General features: G+C 37.0%; 1 protein-coding gene across 6 annotated transcripts in view; it reads left to right on the top strand.

Moving 5' to 3' along the window:
• slmapa (sarcolemma associated protein a) overlaps nt 1-21255 on the top strand; it is a 69915-nt gene extending 48660 nt beyond the window's left edge. For 4 of the 6 annotated variants that reach the window (XM_056236318.1, XM_056236313.1, XM_056236315.1 and 1 more), the window contains 11 exons: nt 1593-1652; nt 1872-1946; nt 3556-3636; nt 4160-4219; nt 9694-9813; nt 9922-9996; nt 10923-11228; nt 14866-14983; nt 15398-15569; nt 18156-18290; nt 20893-21255. In XM_056236318.1, coding sequence (XP_056092293.1) covers nt 1593-1652; nt 1872-1946; nt 3556-3636; nt 4160-4219; nt 9694-9813; nt 9922-9996; nt 10923-11228; nt 14866-14983; nt 15398-15569; nt 18156-18290; nt 20893-20985 — 1295 coding nt within the window. In that variant the 3' untranslated portion in view covers nt 20986-21255. Of the gene's footprint in view, nt 1-1592; nt 1653-1871; nt 1947-3555; nt 3637-4159; nt 4220-9693; nt 9814-9921; nt 9997-10922; nt 11229-14865; nt 14984-15397; nt 15570-18155; nt 18291-19272; nt 19361-20892 lie in introns of all 6 variants that reach the window. The other 2 variants (XM_056236316.1, XM_056236314.1) reach the window with 1 other exon arrangement.
• The last annotated feature ends 289 nt before the right edge of the window (nt 21256-21544 follow it).

The following is a 21544-nucleotide window of genomic DNA, read 5'->3' as shown; positions in this document are numbered from 1 at the left end:
CAGCAGACTTATTTAGATGACGTTTTTTTTAAAGATGCATATTCACAACATACCTTTATTTTAATAAAATAATGAATGCCATTTTAAATAACAAATCCAAGTATTTTTACAAAAATATTATTGGTTATTTTCTAGCATAGTGGAGCCCAATTGTAAGGTTGAATTTACTTTAAAGTGTTTGACATGTTGAAAAATAATGGAACTTTTTTCGTGTTTTTATTTTATTTGAATATATATATATAAAAATGGGAAGAAATAAGCAATCTATATCAAGTGATTTTGTAATTTGGAAGCTAAAAAAAGTGTTTGTGTTGACTCTGTAGTTGACAGTAGTTTTCAAGCTCCTCGTTCCAAATCTTGTGAAATGCCACCTTATTTTCTTGTCATTAATCCAAAAGATTGTAATAGTTAAAAAAAGGGTGAATGATTTGATTTGTATTTCATCTCAAGTTAGTTCTATTTTCTTGATCTTCCTCGAGCTAAGTTGAAAATATAGTTGCTGTTTTATGTATATTAAGCAATATGGTTTGAGAGGCCATACTATATGTGAAAATATTACACTACATTGCAGAACGGTGCATTCAGGATTTAGTATTGGCTAGGGGTGTCACAATATATCGCAATACAAAAATGCAACAATATGTATCGTGGATACTAGTGACGATATGTATAGCGTTTAGTTCACCCAAAATAAAATTTACTATGCGAGAAAAAAAATCATGTTTACAGAGTTAGTGTCAGTACTACATATAATGTTGAATATAATGCACTGAGGGAATATTTGTGGGTCCTGATAATGCCAAATGTCTGATGTTGCCTGTAAAACGTGGTCTGCAATATTTTAAATACAACTAGTCAGAGTGAAATCATATTCATCTAAAATAATTCTGTATTTTTAGCTTCAGAATCATGAATATTGTTATTCTGGTGTCTCTATTGTCCTGTGCTTTTGGTTTCCAGCACCAAGTCCAAGACTATTCATTTACACACACAATGTAATATCAAATTTAGCATTTTAATCTTTAACCTTTTACCATATGTCTTGGAGTATCGCAATAATATCGTATTGTGAGTTCAGGATCGTGATATGTATCGAATCGTGACATGAGGGTCTCGTTACACCCCTAGTATTGGCACTATCTGTTGTACAATCTTGAATCTCTCTGTCTATAGCTAATTATAATCTGTAACAAGTAAAGTCTCTCTGTACACAAGTAAATATCCTTCTCCAAACCCGACATGGATTCTTAACGAAAACACTCTGCATGCCGTCTGTTCTCCCTTCACCACCAGCTGACCTGGATTTTCTCTTTTCCCGGGGATTTTCACTCTCACCAGCATGCGTTCTGAGGTCTATGAGCTTCCACTGACGCTTTTCATGTGTCATTTTCGCTTTGTTCTGTATGTATGGAGAATACTACAAATTAGTTTTTTTTTTTTTGCTGCTGATAATGTATTTAGTTGGGCTGCGTCAGTGTCCTTTAATAACTGAGATTTGATGTATAATGCTAAATATTTAATAGTTGCATCAGGCTTGATTTAGTGACCATAAAGAGATTTATACTAACATGACATTTCTCTTTTCTAACCAGCGGTGAGGCAGCTGAAGGAAGCTGTGGACTCATCCATTAACAAGCTGTCCAACTTTGACGGTAAGTGTGCGGAGTGTGTGTGTGTGTGTGTTTTAATTGATTGATTTGAACAGGGCATTTTTGCACTACATATTTTGGTGTTCATTCATTTGAGGTGAACTTCTAGGATGTAATTCTTGTGCACTCAGGAACAATTTGCAGTTTGTGTGCTAGTAATCCTGTTAGATAATACAACTTGAGAAGAGACATGTCAATTTTTTTTCTTGTTGTATTCCACAGAGGTTATTGATGCGCATCTTCAGAATAACCAGACGACAGTGGACAACAGCTTGGCCAGTCCAGACAGGCTTAAAGGTATCGTCACATTTCGGTCACTTCAAGTGTGTTTCTTTCTAGATTAAGCTAGTTTTGAGAGAACTGTCTCATTACATTATAATGCAATCTGATTGCAATGAAAGCACAAAGTTTACACCCCCGGCCTCCATTTAAAACCAAATTAAACAACCGCGTGCTCTGGGTGGCAGTAATGAACATTAGTTATTTTTAGCCTTGTCAAAGAGCATGACCAGGTCAGGGTCATTACTGCATCATCATCACCATCATCAGTTATGATTTAGCTATAGTTATCAACTATTACTATTATTGATATTATTATTGTTGTTAATAATAATAATAGTTGGAAAACTATCTGTTGCAACTTTTTCATTTTAAAATGTTTAAATACATTCCGCAGGATAATGTAATAATAATAATTATAATAGGTAAGAAAACAACTATTTGTTGTAACTTTTTCATTTGCAATTTAAAATGTTTAAATCCTTTCTGCCTAATAATGAACGTAATGTAGTAATAATAATAATAATAATAGGTTAAAAAAAAAGTGTAACTTTTTCTTTTACAGTTTAAAATGTTAAAACCAGTTTGACCTAATATTTTATAAAAATTGTTTAAAAGTTTTTCGTTTAATGTTTACATTCATTCTGGCTAATAATATTAATGGATAAATAACTTTTTTTTATAACTTTTTTTGGTTTACTATTAAAAATGTTTAAATCCATTCCGCCTATTACCCCCTTAATCAATGCAGAAGAAAATGAGTAGTTTCGCTCTGGTCCAGGATATGACCTCATTAAAGCTGCCTCCTTGTGATGAGAGATGCAGATGATGAGGCATTTAGACCTTGACCCAGAATCCAGCCATTCCCAGCTGCCTTGACCCCTGAATCCCTTCGGATTAGAGACTAAGATTACGGCCACACGGATTAGACCATAATTCACTGGTCATCTATTACCTATGACGATATCATTTGGTTTTCCTCCCGTCAGTCCCATTGAGTCACCATTCGCTATATTGAGTTCAAAAGATCTATCATGTGATGTAACCGCAGGAATTTTTGAGGTTATATATTGATTAAATGTTTGCGTAATGTTTGACCTGATGTCTGAGACTAATGAAAGTCTCTAGACAGCATTTACTTTCTAAGTTCCATTAAAAAAAGTACTGAAAATTTGAAGTGCAATTCAATAATATCAGATGATGCATTATTCGTGGTATGAACATGTTCCCAGAAGCTTTTTTTAAGACTGCCGTCACCTCACCCTGTTCAAACCCCATTAATAACTCATTTTAGTCCACATGGATACTACTGCATCACAGCAACTAGTTTAGCATGTGACTATGTCCGTTTTGAAGCCCAGGTCACTCAAATGACCATGTGTGGGCATTAACTACCACCAGCCAGAGAGGATGATCTACAGGGGGCTCATTCACTGCCTGCTATTGTCGATCCAGAGAAATCGAGTCTTATATATTAACAACCTACAAACACACTCCTGTTCAGACTAAGAAATTGAAGCAGAGAGCCTAGTAAGGTTGCGATCGCTGTCATTTGTGTTGTTTTGGTGTTGTTTTGAGTTGCGTCCCCCCTCTCCTCTAAGTGGTCTCTTCCGCTCTGCCTCCATAGAAAACCAAATAGACGCTAAAGAGTGCGATATGTCAGATACTCTGAGCCCCAGCAAGGAGAAAAGCAGTGACGACACATCAGGTATGTAAAGCATGGACGGACGATACTTTTAATGTATGAATTGCTGTTTTGGTTTCCACAGCTTTTTATTTATACATCCCACTTTTTTAATTTTTTTAAAAAGCGCTATTTAATTTTTATATGTATTATAATTATTTTTTCAAACAATATTTTGTTCTTTTTTTATATTTGTTCTTTTAAATTTTTCCTTTAAATTATTCTCTTTTATTCTATTTATTTATTCTTTCATTCTTTAATGTTTTTATTCATGCTTTCTCTCATTCTTTCTCTCTCTCTCTCTCTCTCTCTCTTTCTCTTTCTCTCTCTCTCTCTCTTTCTTTTTCTTTCTTTCATTCTTTAATGTTTTTATTCATGCTTTCTCTCATTCTTTCTCTCTCTCTCTCTCTCTCTCTCTCTCTCTCTCTCTCTCTCTCTCTTTCTCTTTCTCTTTCTCTCTCTCTCTCTCTCTCTCTTTCTTTTTCTTTCTTTCATTCTTTAATGTTTTTATTCATGCTTCTCCCTTTCGCTCGTTCCCTCATTCCAGACGGACAGATGGATGAACAAGAACTGAACGATCCCCAGAACAGGGTTTCTCTTTTGAAAGGTAATCCCTCCATTCTTTTTGAGTTGAGCTTCCCGGTCTGAAATGCCAGGGCTGATGGTGGGTGTGTTTGTGTGATTTGGCTGAACTGGAGTGTTAGTCACCCTCTTTATCTGCACTCATTAGAGGTCAGTGGACTGGCATGCGGCACAACTGTGCAGATTAACAGGGTGTGTTATTCCCCAATGTGACTATATATGGTCTACATCTGCTGGAGGCGACAGCGGTGGGACCCACAAGGTGTTAGTGGTGGGCTTGAGTCGTCTTCTTTCTGTGGCGCTGAACAGGTGTCTCTGCGTCATCCTGGTTTATATCCCTCCCTCAGATCTTCCCCTCGTCCCACTTTGTGTTCCAGTGGACGACAGTGTGGAATGCAAACCAATTACAGCCCAATTAGACACTGAGTGCTTTCACAATGTCACGTACAGCTGCTGTTCAGACGTCTGTCAGTTAGGAGAAAATGAATGCTGATAGTATCAGGGTTGGTTTGAACTGATACTGTGTCTCTTTTTAGACTTCACAGAGTGTTTAGTGTTACATTTTCACATTTTAAAGTAATTTAAAGGGATACTCCACCCAAAAATGTTAATTCTTTCATGTTGTTCGAAATTTTTTTTTTTATACAATGGAGGAAAAAAAACTCTTATTTTGTGTTACGCCGAACAAAGAAAGTCATACAGGTTTAAAACTGCATGAGGATGAGTAAATGATGACAATTTTCATTTTGGGGTGGAGTATCCCTTTAAATTACTCATAAAGTTTGAAACTTGCACATTTAGAAAATAAGAAAATTGTATTTTTGCGGTTCTTACTGAGACTGTTGCTCGTACCAAGGATTTGAAGAAAGCATGGACTAAAAAAAGACTGATGAGGGTGAATGCAACATCCTAAAAAATACTCAGGTTTAATCGAGAGAATATTTAACAAACAAATTAATGTATGGTGATGAAATGTACACGACAGTAGCTGAAGTGGCACTAGTAGTTTGCTTTGTAGTTGTCAGGGTGAGGGTATTTGCCCCCTTCTTATGCAGTTCATCTCAGATGTCATCAGCTCAATTGACCCTTGCAGGCAGTTTGATTGACAGGCGAACTGACCAATCATAATCCGCCATTTTTGTCCAAGAAAGCGGTCAGGAGAGTTAGTAGATTAACGTTGGAGGATTTGAACTTGAGAAACGGTGTGTACTGACGTCTTTCCGTGGTTAAAACAACATTTCTTCTTATGTTCATTCATGTTTATTTGATGCTGTAAATGAACTAGATGGAAGAGATGATCGGTTCACGAGCAGCTTTAAGAGGCGCTACAGCGATCTGTCAGACACATTAAAGAGCCACAAAACGGTATTTATTGTTTAAATTTCTTTAAAAAAGGACCAAATTTGAAAGGTGAGACTTTGTTTTATATCAAAAGTAACCTGGTCTGTCCTGTCTGTCAGTGTGTTGTCAGTGTCTTTGCTCCACGATGTATTTTCCACTGCGTGAGAACATGGTGTGGCGTGAGAGCGGCGTAGCTCGTTTGACATGGCAACAGTAACTAAAGGGTCTTTGTGAACGGTCAATTGTGACTCGCCCACACAGGTTGAAGATGTCTACTCTCACCCTGCTGAGTCACACCAGACGGCAGTGCATGCAAACATGTGACTCCCACACATCCATTTCCATGAAGATCCATCTGCAAATGTGCTATATAGGCATACTGCGTAATATTCATAATGCATAATTCCATTCGCAGTCCAAAAAGACCTTTTATCGAAACTAAACTGCAAAAACAGTACATTCAGATGCTATAATGTCATATTCATATTAACATTTGACCGCCCACCTTTACAAATTCATTGTCTGTTGAGTATTCAACAACTTAACCTGCTCTAATGAACCACAAACTGGTTGTTTATGTACAGTATAGAAGTTTTAAAACTACAGTAGTACAAACAGCTGGTTTAATTTTAAGTGTCAGATTGCTTGAAAAATTATATTTAACCATGGGCGTTTTTGGTGCAAAACACACCCTGAATAACACTAGATGGACTTTAAAATGTTACCAAAGTAGAATATGACACCTGTAAAGATGTTTTTAAAGTTGTTAAGCTCCTGCTGGGGCACATAAGAAGCCCCTGTTTCCATTTCTGTTTGTAGACTTATTGTCTCTGTGTCTCTAGTGTTGCATGACCTGGCTGGGTTAGCTGGTGAACTGGGTCAATCTACCCTACTGATACCTAAATAAGAGATATGACACAGTAGATCATTTTAGGTACTGTTGGTTTGATCCATTCAGAATGACACCATTATTTTAACATTTTCCCTTATTTGTTTTTCTAATTAATCTGTTCACAACTCATATTATCAAACCAATTAAATTTACCAATTTTATTTTAGTTTACCAATTAGGCAAGTTGTCATTGAACAAAAATGTTGTTCAGACTTGCATCGCATTTGGTTTAATTCAGTCTAAGTGGGCTCTGGTGATCGCAGTGAGCTCATGTCCTTTAACGGGTCGTCAGATAAGGAGCACTGGCTCTTGTTAAATGGATCAGGGAGGAAGTGCCTGTTTCAGCACTTCATTGTTTGTGGGCAGTCTTGATGAACCGTAGTGCGTGCCAGGCAGACTCCGAGGCGGCCAAGACGAGAGTGACGTGTGCTGCCACCTCTGAGGAGGATCAGTTGTTTCCCGCTGAAGATATTAAAGAAACATCTTGATAGATTCTTTTATTCCTAAACACCAGTAGGACTAATGATGTAACTGTTGTAGGAAAGTCATGCTAGCTGTTTGGTGCAAAAAAACAAAACACTTCAGGACTACAGGTGGAAATTAGCACGAGTGCTACAACCTGGTATTATGCATCTCTCCTTTTTAAGGTTAATGTATATTTTACATTGTCCCTGTTCAAAAATAAATAAATGAAGAAAATAAATTAGTAGACCTCTGACCTGTACATTAGGTCAAGTTGCAGAAAACTCAATATGCACTATGTAAATGTGGCCTGTCATATGTTAATGTGCTAATATGCAAAAAAGTGTATTAATTTTGTAATAATAGAACCAATTGAATGTTAACTGTATTTACCTCCCATTAAATCAGTAGTTCTCCACCGTTTTGACTCCATTCTACTCAATAAAATATTTCAAATCTTTACACCATTTTTTTAAAACAGTTATTCGTTATAGAAATTTACAGATTTTATTCATTTCTCTGACTTTTTTAAAAAGGGCTTAATTTCTTGGAAATCTTGGATATATTAAAAAAAAATTATAAGACAGCAAGAATCCTGGTTCTTAAATAAAAACGAGGGAATGGATTAAGAAATATGTTGGTTTTCATCTTGATTTTTAGCTGTTTGCTTACGTTTTGTCATAAATTAAATACTTTTGTGTGAATACCACTAGTGAACCATGGCCTCCTGATTGAGTACCACTACACAGATGCCATGTGTCTGAGGCAAATATCTTTAATCGGCATCTTAAGCCAACCTAATAATTGTTCAGTTTATTATCAGTCAGAATTCTGCTGTATTTGTTTTGGATAAGACATTTGCATTTGATTTTGCTTTCTGATTTGATTTGTCCAACAAGCTTTTAGCTCTAGGGGGCGCTGTTGAATAGCTATGAAATGCTCTCATTTCCTCCAAGATTGCATCTACACTGGGGCGTCTGGCACGAGTTATTCAATTGCCTTAATGAAGAGTTATCTGAACATATGTAACCTTATATGGTTGTGATACTCAATCTCAGCCATGAAATTCTTTTAAGAAGCTCTTGATGAAATCACCGGAGGAGGAGCAGAATGAGATTACACACCACTTTAGGCCCCCTCTCATTAAATGAATGGCAAAACTTCAGAAACGACAAGTTCGTTACATCATTTTGCCTGAAAGCAACTCCCTCGCTCGCAGTAAACACCCTCCGTCTGACATCATGACGGATTACCAGCCCTTAAATTAGCACATGACTTCACCGACATCTGTAGTGTGTTGTGAGAGGGGGGACGTTCATCAGTTTATGGTCAGAGGAGGTTTCCCAAAAGCCTGTTGTTACAAGACCACATGAGAGACCAACTGGATGCTCCTCAGAGAGACTGCAGGGGCAAATGTACGTTTGCTCGGCATGAAGTCTTATGAGAGAACTCAGGAAAGTGTCTAATGTCTGTTTTGCTTGGCCTGGTCCAGGTCATCTCAGTGGCTCATTTGTAGATCCTCCATTAGGGCTCTGTTACGTAATCAGGCTTTAAGTTGTCTATAGTCCGATGCTTTTTAGATGTTCTGTTGTCCTGTTTGATGTAAGCTCGTCTGTGCATTTGCACTCAAGTCATTCACTGATGGACTGAGCACACAGAAATGCTTTGTGCTTCACGTAATGAATTGATTCTGAACAAGCATCTTGATTCTGGTTTGCAGTAAACAAGTTTTAGTGCTTGATGTTTTTGCTCATGGGGTCGAACAGAATCATTTGTGGCTCCTAATGTTTGGACAGAGTTTTGAAGCGTCGTGATTGTTTCGTCTCACGCTCACGGCTTTGGGCTTTTAGGAAAGCCGATGAGAGAAGTGTTTTAGCACGGAAATGTTTGCAGTTTGAGACTGAAAAGATCAGTTTATTAGAAACTTTTTTTTTTTTTTTACATTTGCTTTTCTGTGGAAAAGACCCCTAGCTCTCAGAGACCAGACTTACGCCATACTTTTCATATTCAAACATACCTAATCAATTTAAGTTTATATGTATAGCACTTTTCAGAATACACAGTTTCACAGCTGCTTCAGAAAATGCCGTCTGAATGAATGGTACAAAAACTATTCCAATTATTTGCAGGTGTTCTCCTAGATATTTCGTCATTGTCTCATTGATTTGACAATGTATATTTATTATATATATTTATATTATATTATATATATTTATAAATTAAGTGGTATTAAAATTGCTGCATTATATTTAAAATATGATTTGATATAATTTTTATTATAGTATTTAAATGCTCAGTGAAATTCATGACTGTATCCTTACTGGTTAAAATATAGTAAATATAGTATTTTTTTAATACATTTGTGTGTTGAATTTTTTTCTCTCACTTTCACAAGAGTTCAAAGTTTCATAGTTTCAAATTTTGCAACCCTAAATGCCCAGCTTTACAATTTTGCAACGCTTTATAAATTATACCCCAATGCAAGTTTTGCCTAAATAAATGTTTTTATTTTTTTATTTTTTTACTACTAATGGGTTCATAAAGACATGTTTATTTGTGAAAAGCTTCATACATCATCAGAATAAATACTTGGAGTCTCTGAGGGCTAGAATCACTTAGAGAGAGAAGTATTTCGCAACAAGCTGCATGATTTGAGATGCAGGATGAGTTATAAATGGAGTACTTGGGGTTCAATGTTTCACTCTTAGGTCAGTTTATCTCTCTTATTGTCTTTTTACCTCGTGTCAGCCATGTTATTTCTTCATGCTCCCTCACTCTTCCATCTGCTCTGTGTATGTTTGTAGAAATGGACAGGAACCTGGAAGCTGGAGACACTGAGCAGGTTATTCCACACCTCCACCGAGAGCTGCAGGAGGCCCAGGAGCTCGCCAACACCGGCAAACAGAAATGCCTTGAGCTTCAGGGTACGTCAGGGTGTCGAGTGCTCATTTAATAGTGATTCAGCATCAATAATCGAGAGTCATGATTGCTCTGGGTTTAGCGTGAATCACTGAACGTCTTTTTCCCATTAGCCCTGCTTGAGGAGGAGAGGACAACCAACAGACAGCAGACTGAAGAATCTGCTAAACAGATCCGCTTCTTACAGAGTGAGTCCTTCAAACACTTACACACATTTCTGCAGTGTTTTGACTTCATCGCTTCATAAAATGGATCTAATCTGAATCTAATCATCAGTATGGGTTGACCTCTAGTTTTAAGCGGTGCACTAAAATGATTTTTCTACTGAAATTACAAAAACAGAAAAGTTTTAAAAAATAAATAAATAACATTTATTTAATAATCAACCCTCGAATTAAAACTGAGCTGTATATAAACATTTAGATTCCACACAAGGCATTAAGTTTTTATTTTAACTTTTTAATTACAATTGTTTCTACTCCGAATCACTGTTGAAATATAAACCTTTAAATGAGGCTGTAATAACTTGTTTTGATGACATTTTTATTATTCAGACATTAAATAATTAAGACGACATGTTAAGTAAAAATATAATGTTTTTGCATACACTTTATTGAATGGCTTTTCTGAGGTAAAGATAACTTTACAAGTTCTATTGACGCCTTTCCACGGTTAAAAAAAACACGGATTACATGAGACATGATACATATCAGTAAGTTGTACTGTATCTTTTTTTAACACACCTTCTGATGTTCATTTTTATTTCGTGCTATAACTAGTAGTAAAGAGGAGATGAATGGTTCACGTGATGATTGGCGCTACAGCGATCCGACATGCCACATTAAAGAGTGCCAAAATAACGTTTGAAATATCACAAAGTAACCAAGCACAATTCTTATTGCGATTATTGGTTGGGAGATGCATTATAAATGAAAGTTTTAGGTAAACTGAACAGATCTAAGTCATTAAAAATGATCTCCCCCCTCCAAAACGGTTTCAGACAGAACCAAAAATAATTTTTCAGTGCTTAAATTCTGGCGCATCACTACTAGTTTGACCGAACACCACCCTTCAATCATGGTAAAAAATGACCGTAACTCATCTTTCTCTTCAGCTCAACTAGCGAAGCTCCAGTCGGACATGGAGGCTTTGCGTGAGCAGAGGGAAAACACTATTTCCACCACCCGAGACGAGCTCTACAGCGCCCAGGAGGAGATCCTAGTCCTCCGGCATGCCATGGAGGCCGCCACTGCCGAGCGGGAACGGGAGATCGCCGCCCTGCAGGGAGACCTGAGCATCGTCACCGCAGAACTGGACAAATGGAGACAGACGGCAGCAAAGTATGAAGTGGAGATCAGCAATCTGCAGGCCAGCTTCCAGCTCCAGAGTCAGCACCAGGAGAGAGCCAGCCAGCTCCAAGGTAATGACACACCACCACCATTCATTTCTGTCGTCATTACAGCTCCTTTGGTGAACCTGCTGTGGCCCTGATGTGCTGTTTGGCTTTCAATGTCTCTCTGGATGCCATAAATCAAGCTGACTTCAGAGGAACAATGGCTGAGATCATCACTGATCTGGGTGTCTTTGATCTCTCTCTCTTCTTTAGCGCCTTTGATTCATGTTTGGAAACATTTGTTTCCTCTCATTTGTATAGTTTGAGTTTATATACATTATAAATACATTCAATCTATATACATATAGATTCCTATTTTCCTGCTGTTCCAGCAAGAAATGTCTGTTTTAGGACATCAACATTTTTTATCACGGTTTCCACAAAATATTAAGCACCAAATCAGCCTATAAAAATGATTTCTGAAGGATCATTTGACCCTAAAGACTGGAGTAATGATGCTAAAAGTTCAGCTTTGTCATCAAAGGAATAAATTACATTTTAAAATATATTCAAATAGAGATTGTAATATTTCACAATATTGCTGTTTCAGAAATCTTATCGACCCCTAGCTTTTTAATGCTAGACATATGTTTTTTGGTTACACTATACTAGGGCTGGGCGATATGACGATATTATCGTATATCGACGATGTCTCGCAAGTATCGCGATGTCGATTTAACAGTCTGTTTCCAGACGATAATCGTCAATATCAAAAAATGACATAGGCTTATATTTCACATAGCCCTATAGTTAAACATATTTATTCACATCATCATGCAATAACATGAATGAAATATTTTTTATAGGCTAGTTAGTAGGATTAAGAATAGAAAATCGATTCTTGATAGCATTCTTAAAGCGCAAGACGAAAGAGAACACGTCTGCATGCACGCTGTTTTCTGAGCTGCGCACTCACGCAAACAGCGCAAAGAGCCGCCTCTCACATAGCCTAGTGCACGGACAAATACACAGAATTATATCTCACAATTATACTTCTAGTTAATTTATAGCATCAAATAAACATGAATAAACATCAGAAGAATTATTGTTTCAACCGTGGAAAGACTTCAGTAGGCACACCTCTTTTCAAGTTCAAATATCCCCGTAAACACAGCCGGTTTTGTCTTAACGGTTGAGAAAGTAAAACAGTAGTGTCTACTGAATCAGTCCACTGACAGCCTACTCGCTGCCACCATTAATGTTGATCAAAGAACAAAAGAAAAAGAAAATCACTCACTGAACTTATGTAACTTTAATTAGCTTAATATTTTATTTGCCTGTTGTTCGGCGCTGACTGCTCCAACTGCAACATGAGTCTGTGCGACCTTGAGATGCGTTCCCTGTCAAACATCATTTGTCCTTACTTTCGTAATTTTGTTAAACATTTTTCTTCATATAATCAAGTAGCCTAGGCCTATTTTATTTTGGTTTGCAGGCTGATAAAAGTGATAAAAAACAAATGGTAGAAGTAGGCTAACTTTACCCGTTTCTGAATATTAATTTAAATGTTGCACATAATAAATAGGCCTAATCAAAAAGCACAAACGTGACCATTGTAATTAAAATTAAAATAAAAATGTCGTTATATTGCAAACGGATGAAGAAATTGCGTTTGAATAGGCTATCTCATGCACGCGTTCGGAGCAATGTTGGCAGCTCCATAGGCTATATTGGGAGCGTTATAGGCCTACTTTGCTTTAGATTAAATAAATGAATAAATAAATAAAAAAAAAAAAAAAATCCCCAAATATAATTTTTAATGACTTCTGTTTCTAAATAAATAAAGCAGTCATTTTTATTTCTTAAACGGCTTAAGTTGAACTTGGAACTAAAACCAAAAAGGAGGAAAAAACAAAACTTTACTCATTCAGAACGACAATTCGTTTTTAATTCCTAATTTTAGACAAATAACAAATATATTATAGTTTGAAAATACAAGTTTAAAAACAGCGCTACACAGGAAATTAAACGTATTATTAAATCAGGCGATACCGCCAAAAAAAAGGAGAAAATCGGACCTTATGAAAAACAAATAGACAAGACAAGACACCTAGCTATAACATCATCATTCACCATTCTTACAATCACCAAATTGTGTTCTGTTCTGTTCAGTTGTAGGCCTATTTAACATTTCTCCTCACGAAACGAAATTCGTTTCAAACACAGATGCAATAAGAACAGTGAGGAAATTATTAGCAACACTAACATAACAAGCAAAGCTAATGTTTTATGCTCGTTTAAGCTCAAACTAACCAAAGTAAAACCTTTAACGTTTCAATCATTAAATTAAACCAACTAAATCGCAGGCTATCATTAGATAAAGTGCAGCCAAACTCAACATGACTTGTGTTAACGTGTATTCCGTATGTGTTGTCTCCAGCGGGGCGCATAGGGGGCGGGGCTTGGGTAGACGATATAATCGGATATCGCGATATTTTTTAAGGCGATTATCGATAAAATATTTTTTACATATCGCCCAGCCCTACACTATACCATAATGTTTATTTGCTGTGCTGCCTACTTTTATTTTATTCTATTCATTAAGTTCCGGAAGATTAATTTCATTACACAAGATTTCTTCACAGATTGAGAACGCACGCATGTGTTTTTTATTTAGCCGCCTTACTGGAGTCATGGAAACAGTTTTATTATCGACCATCCTGCTGGGTTTATTTATTATTGATTGGTTCCTTGTTCTGTTTTTCACGGAAAAATGTATATGAAAGTGTGACATTTGACACTGCTTCTGAGATCTTTTGAATCCATGTTAGGCTGCACAAATTCTCATCCATTAAAATAAAATATGACAGGATAAATTTAATAGTAGTGATTTACCAAAATAAAAATTCAATGCTGAAACCAAAAAGTATGGAAACAGACACACTGGGCTGAAAGCCAGAATATGCAAGTATAAAATTAGCCTGTGTTTGAAATATATTTTAAGTTTGTCTTCACTTAAATTGGATTATGGTTTTAATTGATGTGCAGAATACCTAATGCAAACAATTTAAAGTGGCTCAAATTTTGGTTTTCTCTAATTATTCAAGTTTAATTTTACAGATTTTCTTTAAAAAAAAAATCATATATACAGTAAAACCAGTTTTTTGATGCACAAAATATATATATTTTTTAATTAAATTTTTTAATGATTTATATTTAGATTAGATTGTGTGAAATGGTGTGACTAATCTCTCTCTCTCAATTATTATAATTGCTTATATATATATATATATATATATATATATATATATATATTAGTGCTGGGCAACGAATAATCGGACCCAAAATAAATGTTTGTTTGTGTTCGATGTATGATTTATTTTTTAAATATAAATACACACATATGCATGTAAATATTTAAGAAACATATTTGCATGTATATACTGTATGTAAATGTATACATAATTTATATTATATATATATATATATATTATATATAACACATTTTTCTTAAACATATACATGCGTGTGATTTATATATACAAAATAATTATACACTGTACATACAAATATATTATGTAAACACAAACTTTTATTTTGGATGTGATTAATTGTTGCCCAGCACTAATATAAGTATATATATATAGTTTATGTATTACTAGTAAATGCTTAACAGGAGGTTTGGGATGTGAATGGAGGTGTTAAATTATTTTCTGTCTGTCAGGTGAATTAACGAAGCTTCAGGCCGAGTGCTCTGGTCTGCAGAATGAATGTGACAGTCTTCGGGCTGAGAAGACAACGCTAATGCAGAAACTCCTCAGACTAGAGGAAGAGCTTGACAGGTGGGTCACATGCACACAAAAAGCCCATTCACAACAGGGCCACTATGACAGTGTCTAGATCATTTCACACAACAAAAGTGAGTCACCAGGATTTAAAATGTTTTTGTACACAGTCCACACCTTCTCACATAAACAGAGAATGTTTGAATCACTCACCATATTACACAACAACTGCATCATGACAGGTTCCCATTGTAATGTTGAAGCACCTTTGTCCTGTACTTAAGCGCCCCTATTCAGTGTGCTTACGTTATCATCTTATCACCGCTATGAGCTCATCTGCCCTAAAGCTTCACATCCACTCTACAACATTCTCTTCCATGACATGCATTTATTCCATTGATTAGTTCATTTTCTGAAAGCTCTACAGAATGTAAACAGAAGAGTATTTATTTTCCTTTCTTTGTATCGCAGTTCACGAGAGCGGAGTGAGACGTTGTGCAGCAGCCTAAACGATCTGGAGAAATCCCAGGGTGACCTGGCGAATAAACTGGGCTCAATACAAGACCAGCACCAACAGGACGCTAGCAAACTGAAGGTCCAACTGTCCCAAGCGGAGAGCCGCACCAGAGACCTGCAGAAGGAGGTACAATCAACTTCCCAAAGTTTTGCACAGTATAATGGTGCGTTCAAGTCATCTCGTATAGATCGTATTTACAAATTGAACTCGCATGAACGCCTCCACAATGTCCTAAATACGAGTGGGAAGCTCTGGATTTTCTTTAAGCCCCGATCTTTACGAGTTGTGGGCGTGTCAGTGAGAAACATGGTGGAATATCACAATACTTAAAGGTATTTAGCAGTGATATTGCCAGGCTTTTCTATTTACAGCGAAGCAAGTTAACTACCTGCACAGAATATGATGGCATTATAATATAACAAAGTTTACAGTGGCTTCAAATAAAAAATGCACATTTCTTTGTTCTTCGTTTTCTAGAACTAGAGTTTAAGAACCTTGCTGTATTTTGTGTAATTAATTAATTAAAAGTACACCGCCAGTTAATCCGACGAGAGTGATTTGAACACACCTGCCGTCGTAAACACGACTTCCCACCTCGTAAATACGAACTTCCCACAAGGACTTGAACGCACCAATAGCTGGTATGACATTACTTTGTAGGCCAAAACGAGTTAGCATTTTAGCATTTTACTCCCTGTGAACCGGAAGTCTAAACCGACTTTTCTCCAGTGTTATGACATATTGCAATGGGATATTGAAAAGAGGGCAGGGTTTTACTTTAGCGCTCCTCTTCTCCATCCCATCCCTCGCTTATAGAAAACTGACGGTTGGAGGTTAAGGATATTCAACCCAAGCCGTCAAACTGACGTCATCAGAGAAGGAACGCCATCCTTAGCGGAAGTAAATGTTAAAAAGTTGATTAAAGATCACCACGACAAACCATTTTTTTTGTGTATTAACTTTAATTGATTAATTGTTCACCACAAGACTAGTAATGTTTAACATTATAGGACAAGACAAATAATACGTTTATTTTATATAGCGCCTTTCAGAATACTCAAGGTCACTTTACAATAAAGTACAAATAAACATGACATTTTATAGCTAACAAAGTAAATAGGGTACATTTTGATTTCATGACGACTTTAAATGGCACAAATAAAGTAAGGTGAACACAAGCTCAAGACACTTTCACGTTTTATTCTATGGCATAATACATCAGTATTACCCCACTCGTGATATTTTTGAAGCTGTTACGTGTCTTACTACCAAGTGATTACATGGGAGGCCGTCGGGCAAATTGAACGTCATCACGACGAACAGATTAGCTCAGTCCGCATTTACAGCCTCGTTATGCTTATAATTATGCTCTTATATACTATTCTAACTCAAACTTTCTGGGAAAAAGTTTTTTTTTAGATATAAACTGAAAGAGTTATCGAAAGCTTAGTGATGGTGACGTTGAATTCGTTCGACCGTGATGTAGTTCGTTTATAGCTTACCTTTAGCTTTTTACTTCTGGTGGCTGTATTTAGGCTTCAAAAGTTGTTAACCCTTTAGGCGCCAGAGGTTTTTTCCTAAAACGTTCCGTTTTGACATCTTAATTTCAAAAGGCTATATCTTTAAAGTGATAAAAGATAGAGACTTTCTGTAAATTAGAGAAATATTAAGGATGACCCAAAGTTTATGTAGGGATTACATTTTCCCATCTAATTTGCATATTATGACGTCATATGGTGGCGGCAATCTTGGATTATAGAATTTTCATGAAAAGTCACATGTTTAAATAATAAAATGCAGCACTTCTTTCCCCCCAAAATGTCCATCACCTTCTGTATGCTATATTGCACAATACTGAATGCTCAGGTATATAGTAAGTAGTAAACAAACTGTGTAAATCATTACTAATAAATGGTAGAAACAAACCGAATGCATGTAGTGGTTGGCCTTTTGCTGTAGAGATTTTCCATTTACTAAATACAGTAGGCACTCTGATTCCATGTATGGGGCACATATATATTATTCATATGACATACAAACACAAGTAGACAAGACCTGTTTAGTTCAAAAGCTCACTCGCCACGGCAAGGCACTTTTCATCAGTGAGATGATACAAGCTGCGCGGCCAGATCTGCCTCGAGTGTGCACAGCTCGGACTACTGTCACTGTCATTGCGACTCCTCACCCTGCCTCCACGTTGCCTCCTAACTGTCCTATGAATACTTCGACCTCGTCTAACGTACCCAGTGGCATTAGACAAAGTCTCCACCACAATACTGTCGCCGCGATTGCGGAGAGGATCTGATAAAATGGCTCACTCGCACAACAGCTCCGCTTTTGATCGCACTGATTCAATGCGCTCTAACTCGAACATTTTGTATAGAAGCATGACGTTTTTTTGATTCGGGGATGAAGTATGACATGTCTGCCATCCAGTGGAGGGGAGGTCGAACGAAATTTGACACCCAATTTGACAAAATCGGCGTTTTATTCAGTGCCGCATCTTGTCGAGTAAACTCGACCGTGGCGCCTAGAGGGTTAATCTGTGAAAATTATCTTTATGGACAAAAAGTGTCAGTATCATAAACTGTTGTTGATCACAGCTTGTTTTTTGTGATAATCCAAAAACCTATGGGAAAATCCTATTGGGTATTTGTCGAGATGAGAACTGTTTTTTAATGATTGCATGTTATTCTCTCTCTTTCTCTCCAGTACGACGACTCTCAGAATCTGCTGTCAGATCTCCGGCAGCGGTATGAACAGACGGAGCAGGAGAAATGCTCCATCAACAATGAGCTGGAACAGTGCAAGGTCAACCTCAAACTCCTGCAAGAGAAGGGCAGCTCTGTGAGTCTCGCAAGCAGCACGTTTCATTCGCAATGCAACAGGATAAACCTTGAACACGCTGCATTTCAGCCTATACTATACTTCATTTAATTAGCTGTCGTTTACATTACGCCATTTAATGCAGTTGTCAGCAACCAGTGATAGATCTTACTTTGCTGTTTTGCATGGCTCTGGAAAGCACAGAAGAACACACATACGGCACGATTTTGTGAGTTGTTAGCAAATATTCTTTGCTAACACCAACATTTTCAGGTGCAACAAGTTAGAGAGAGCATTTGTGGGCATCATAGGTGCATTCAAACGGTTTGTTATTCAAACAGAAACGCCCAATAGGTTTCATTAGTGCGAGGACCCTCTTGGAATTACTCCATTTATGGATATTAATGTTTGTCTCCATTTTGTTTGTTATATATTGTTATAAAATATTAACCCCTCAAAGACTTCAGAATTTTCACTTTCAGGTTCTCCTTTTTTCATCATTATGACCTAAGAGGAGGCTGTTTTTTGACACTTTTAGTTGCTGATTTTTGGCCTTTTGTTCATTTTTGGGGATTACAATTTGCTACACAACACTGTAATTAATTATCACCTTAGTGTATCCCACAATTCCCCCAGTACAATCCCTTGCACACTGCTGATTGGAGTCACAATCACTTCACGTGTCTTTGATTTGCAAATTTAACAGATTGTAGATATATTTAGTTGAATGCAAATAACCAGTTTTTTCCTTTCCTGTGTGTTATTAATGCCTTGAACACTGTCCTCGTTCCTGATGCCATGCTTCTAGATGTGTCTGTGGTTGTGGGGCGTCTGATATTTTTTGTTTGTGTTGATTTATCAATGGATCCTCCCACTGCACCCTTTTATGACCCTTTTTTGTTTGTATGTTTGTCGTAGTAGTTCGACTCCCCAGCCTGATTTCCGTTGAATAGTTTGAAGATTGATTTTTTGTTTTATTTGTAATATCCCTTCCCTCCTCTAGCCATCCATATTGCAGCCTGTCCAAGCCATTTTCATCGGTCTATTCCTGGCTTTGCTGTATTGGTGCTTCAGCCAGTTGTGGTAGAAAGGTACACACGCTCCTGTTGAGTCTGTGTTTGTGTGTCTCCTGTATATCCACTTCTGTATATATCATCACATATATACGACCTGTGCATGGCAAACTCTCATTCGTCATCTCTGCACCCGCTTCGCCCCAAAATCCCTTTTTGGTGCTTGGCAACATGGGGAACTCTTAACTGATTCCTCGTCCACCCAGAATCACCTACTAACCAATCACATTAACTGTCTGTCTTGCTTGGATCGCCATAATGGTCATATAAATCTTTGCATTTGGGGATTTTGGATTCTTTCTCTTTTTTTGTTGTTTTGGGGCATTTTGGTCATCATATCATCACCATCTTTTGCTCTTCTTCTTTACTTTCATGAAATTAAAGGCATATTTCACCCAAAATTACCATTGTCATGTATTCACCCTCATGCTGTTTCAAACCTGTATGACTTAGTATCATTCAAATAACCTACAGAAAAGGTTTTGAAGAAAGTTCATGCTGCTTATTTTCATACAATGAAAGCATAAAGCGATCAGTGGCTGTCAATAACAAAGCAGCAGCATAAAAGTGTCATAGATATGACTGATGCATTGTGTTCCAAGTCGTACCATAGAATTTTGTGACAACCATACAGAAACTTAAGTCGGTAGGATTGGTCAGCGTACACTTGCATCACTGGTAGTTCCTATTGTGCTGGGTAAGACCCAACTCTGAAGTAGGAGCTAATTTAGTCCCCTCAAAAGGCATTCCTACAACTAAAATCATTCCCATTTCGAACGGCGAGGACACGCCAAAAAGGGTGTATTTCAGCCAATAGTATTTCCGAAAATGTGGTGAGAGCCCCTAAAAATTATTTTCACAGTATAGTTCTTTCAAGGTGCTTTTTCCCCCTTATCAACAAATTTTTTATACCATATTTATCTGGATTTCCATATTTTCTGCCCTAAAGAATGACCCATTTGAATAGCATTTAATCTGAGAGAAAAAATAGCTGCATTTTCATTTTCAGTTTATTTCTGCCAAAATAAAAGCTCTATAGTTTAACATTTGAAAGCAAAGGATTTTAGACACCATTATTATTAATGCATAGTCAAATGTTTTTCTTTTTTAGTCCTGCTTTTTAGAGATTGACAGAAAAGAGCAGCATGAAAATACTCATTTTGTGTTCCACAGAAGAAAGTCACACAGGTTTGAAACGACATTGAGTAAATGATATGTCTAAATTGTCATTTTTGAGTGAACTGTTCCTTTAAAACGCTACTTTTCTTTCTTTAAGTTTAAAGAAAGACTGTTGTGTTTGCTTTTATTTGCTGCTTTATAACTCCTGTGAGGTAACTGGTTCTCCCAGTTTCACTCAAATATTTGCTTTTCCTTTCTTCTCCCTCTTTCTCTCCGTTTATTTGTGTTTCTTGAACTCTTTGTCTCTTACTATCACCCAGGTCTCTCTGTCTCTTTAGCTCCAGTCTCCAGTGCTTCTGTCCTGGTTGCTCTGGTGCGTCTAATGACCTTTATTAATCGCACTGCTGTGTTTCTCCTCCTCCTGGTTTCAGAGCGGATGGATGCCCTGGATACCGGTGATTGCCGCGGTGGTTGCAGTGACGGCAGTGGTGCTTTATCCCAACTTTTCCAAGAGCTCCTCTTGAGAACATCAACCAATCACAACACTCGTCTCTGCCACTTCTTGTCCCCGGCACGGCCCTCTGTCCAATCCCAATGTCAGTTTTAGTCCGGGCACATGGCATAAATCTGAACGTAATACCTCTCGTTTTGACAATTACAGCCCCAATGTCTGTGTAAAATGCAAATGTATATAGTATAGAAAGAAAGAGGGAATAAAGTTCTAATGCATATTATAGAATAAATAATCTATCTGCATTTTTGATTATTAAAATGGCCTAAACTAGGTCTAACGTACTTTTTTTGTTGGTTTTCTTGGATGGGTACCACGTTTTCTGTCAGCCACTTTTTGTTTCTTGTGGTTTTCCATGTTAGATGTGGTAAACCAAAATAGATGTACAGCCAAATGAGAATCTGAACTCTAGGGCACAGAGGGGCGAAGTGCCTATTTTAAATACTACTAGGTCTAGTTCACATTGAAGTGCCACTCTTGTTCCACTCGTGCAGCGTATCGATTCGATCCTGAATGGACAAAAAAGTCTAAATTTCAAGTCATCTGTGCTGTTATTGTGTTCAATCCGACAT

This window comes from Rhinichthys klamathensis, unplaced genomic scaffold (assembly GCF_029890125.1).
Source record: "Rhinichthys klamathensis goyatoka isolate OS25496 unplaced genomic scaffold, OSU_Roscu_1.1 h1tg000444l_1, whole genome shotgun sequence".
In the NCBI taxonomy this organism is placed as follows: Eukaryota; Metazoa; Chordata; class Actinopteri; order Cypriniformes; family Leuciscidae; genus Rhinichthys; species Rhinichthys klamathensis.
The sequence above is the reverse complement of the archived record's forward strand: the minus strand, read 5'-3'. Positions and strand labels throughout refer to the sequence as shown.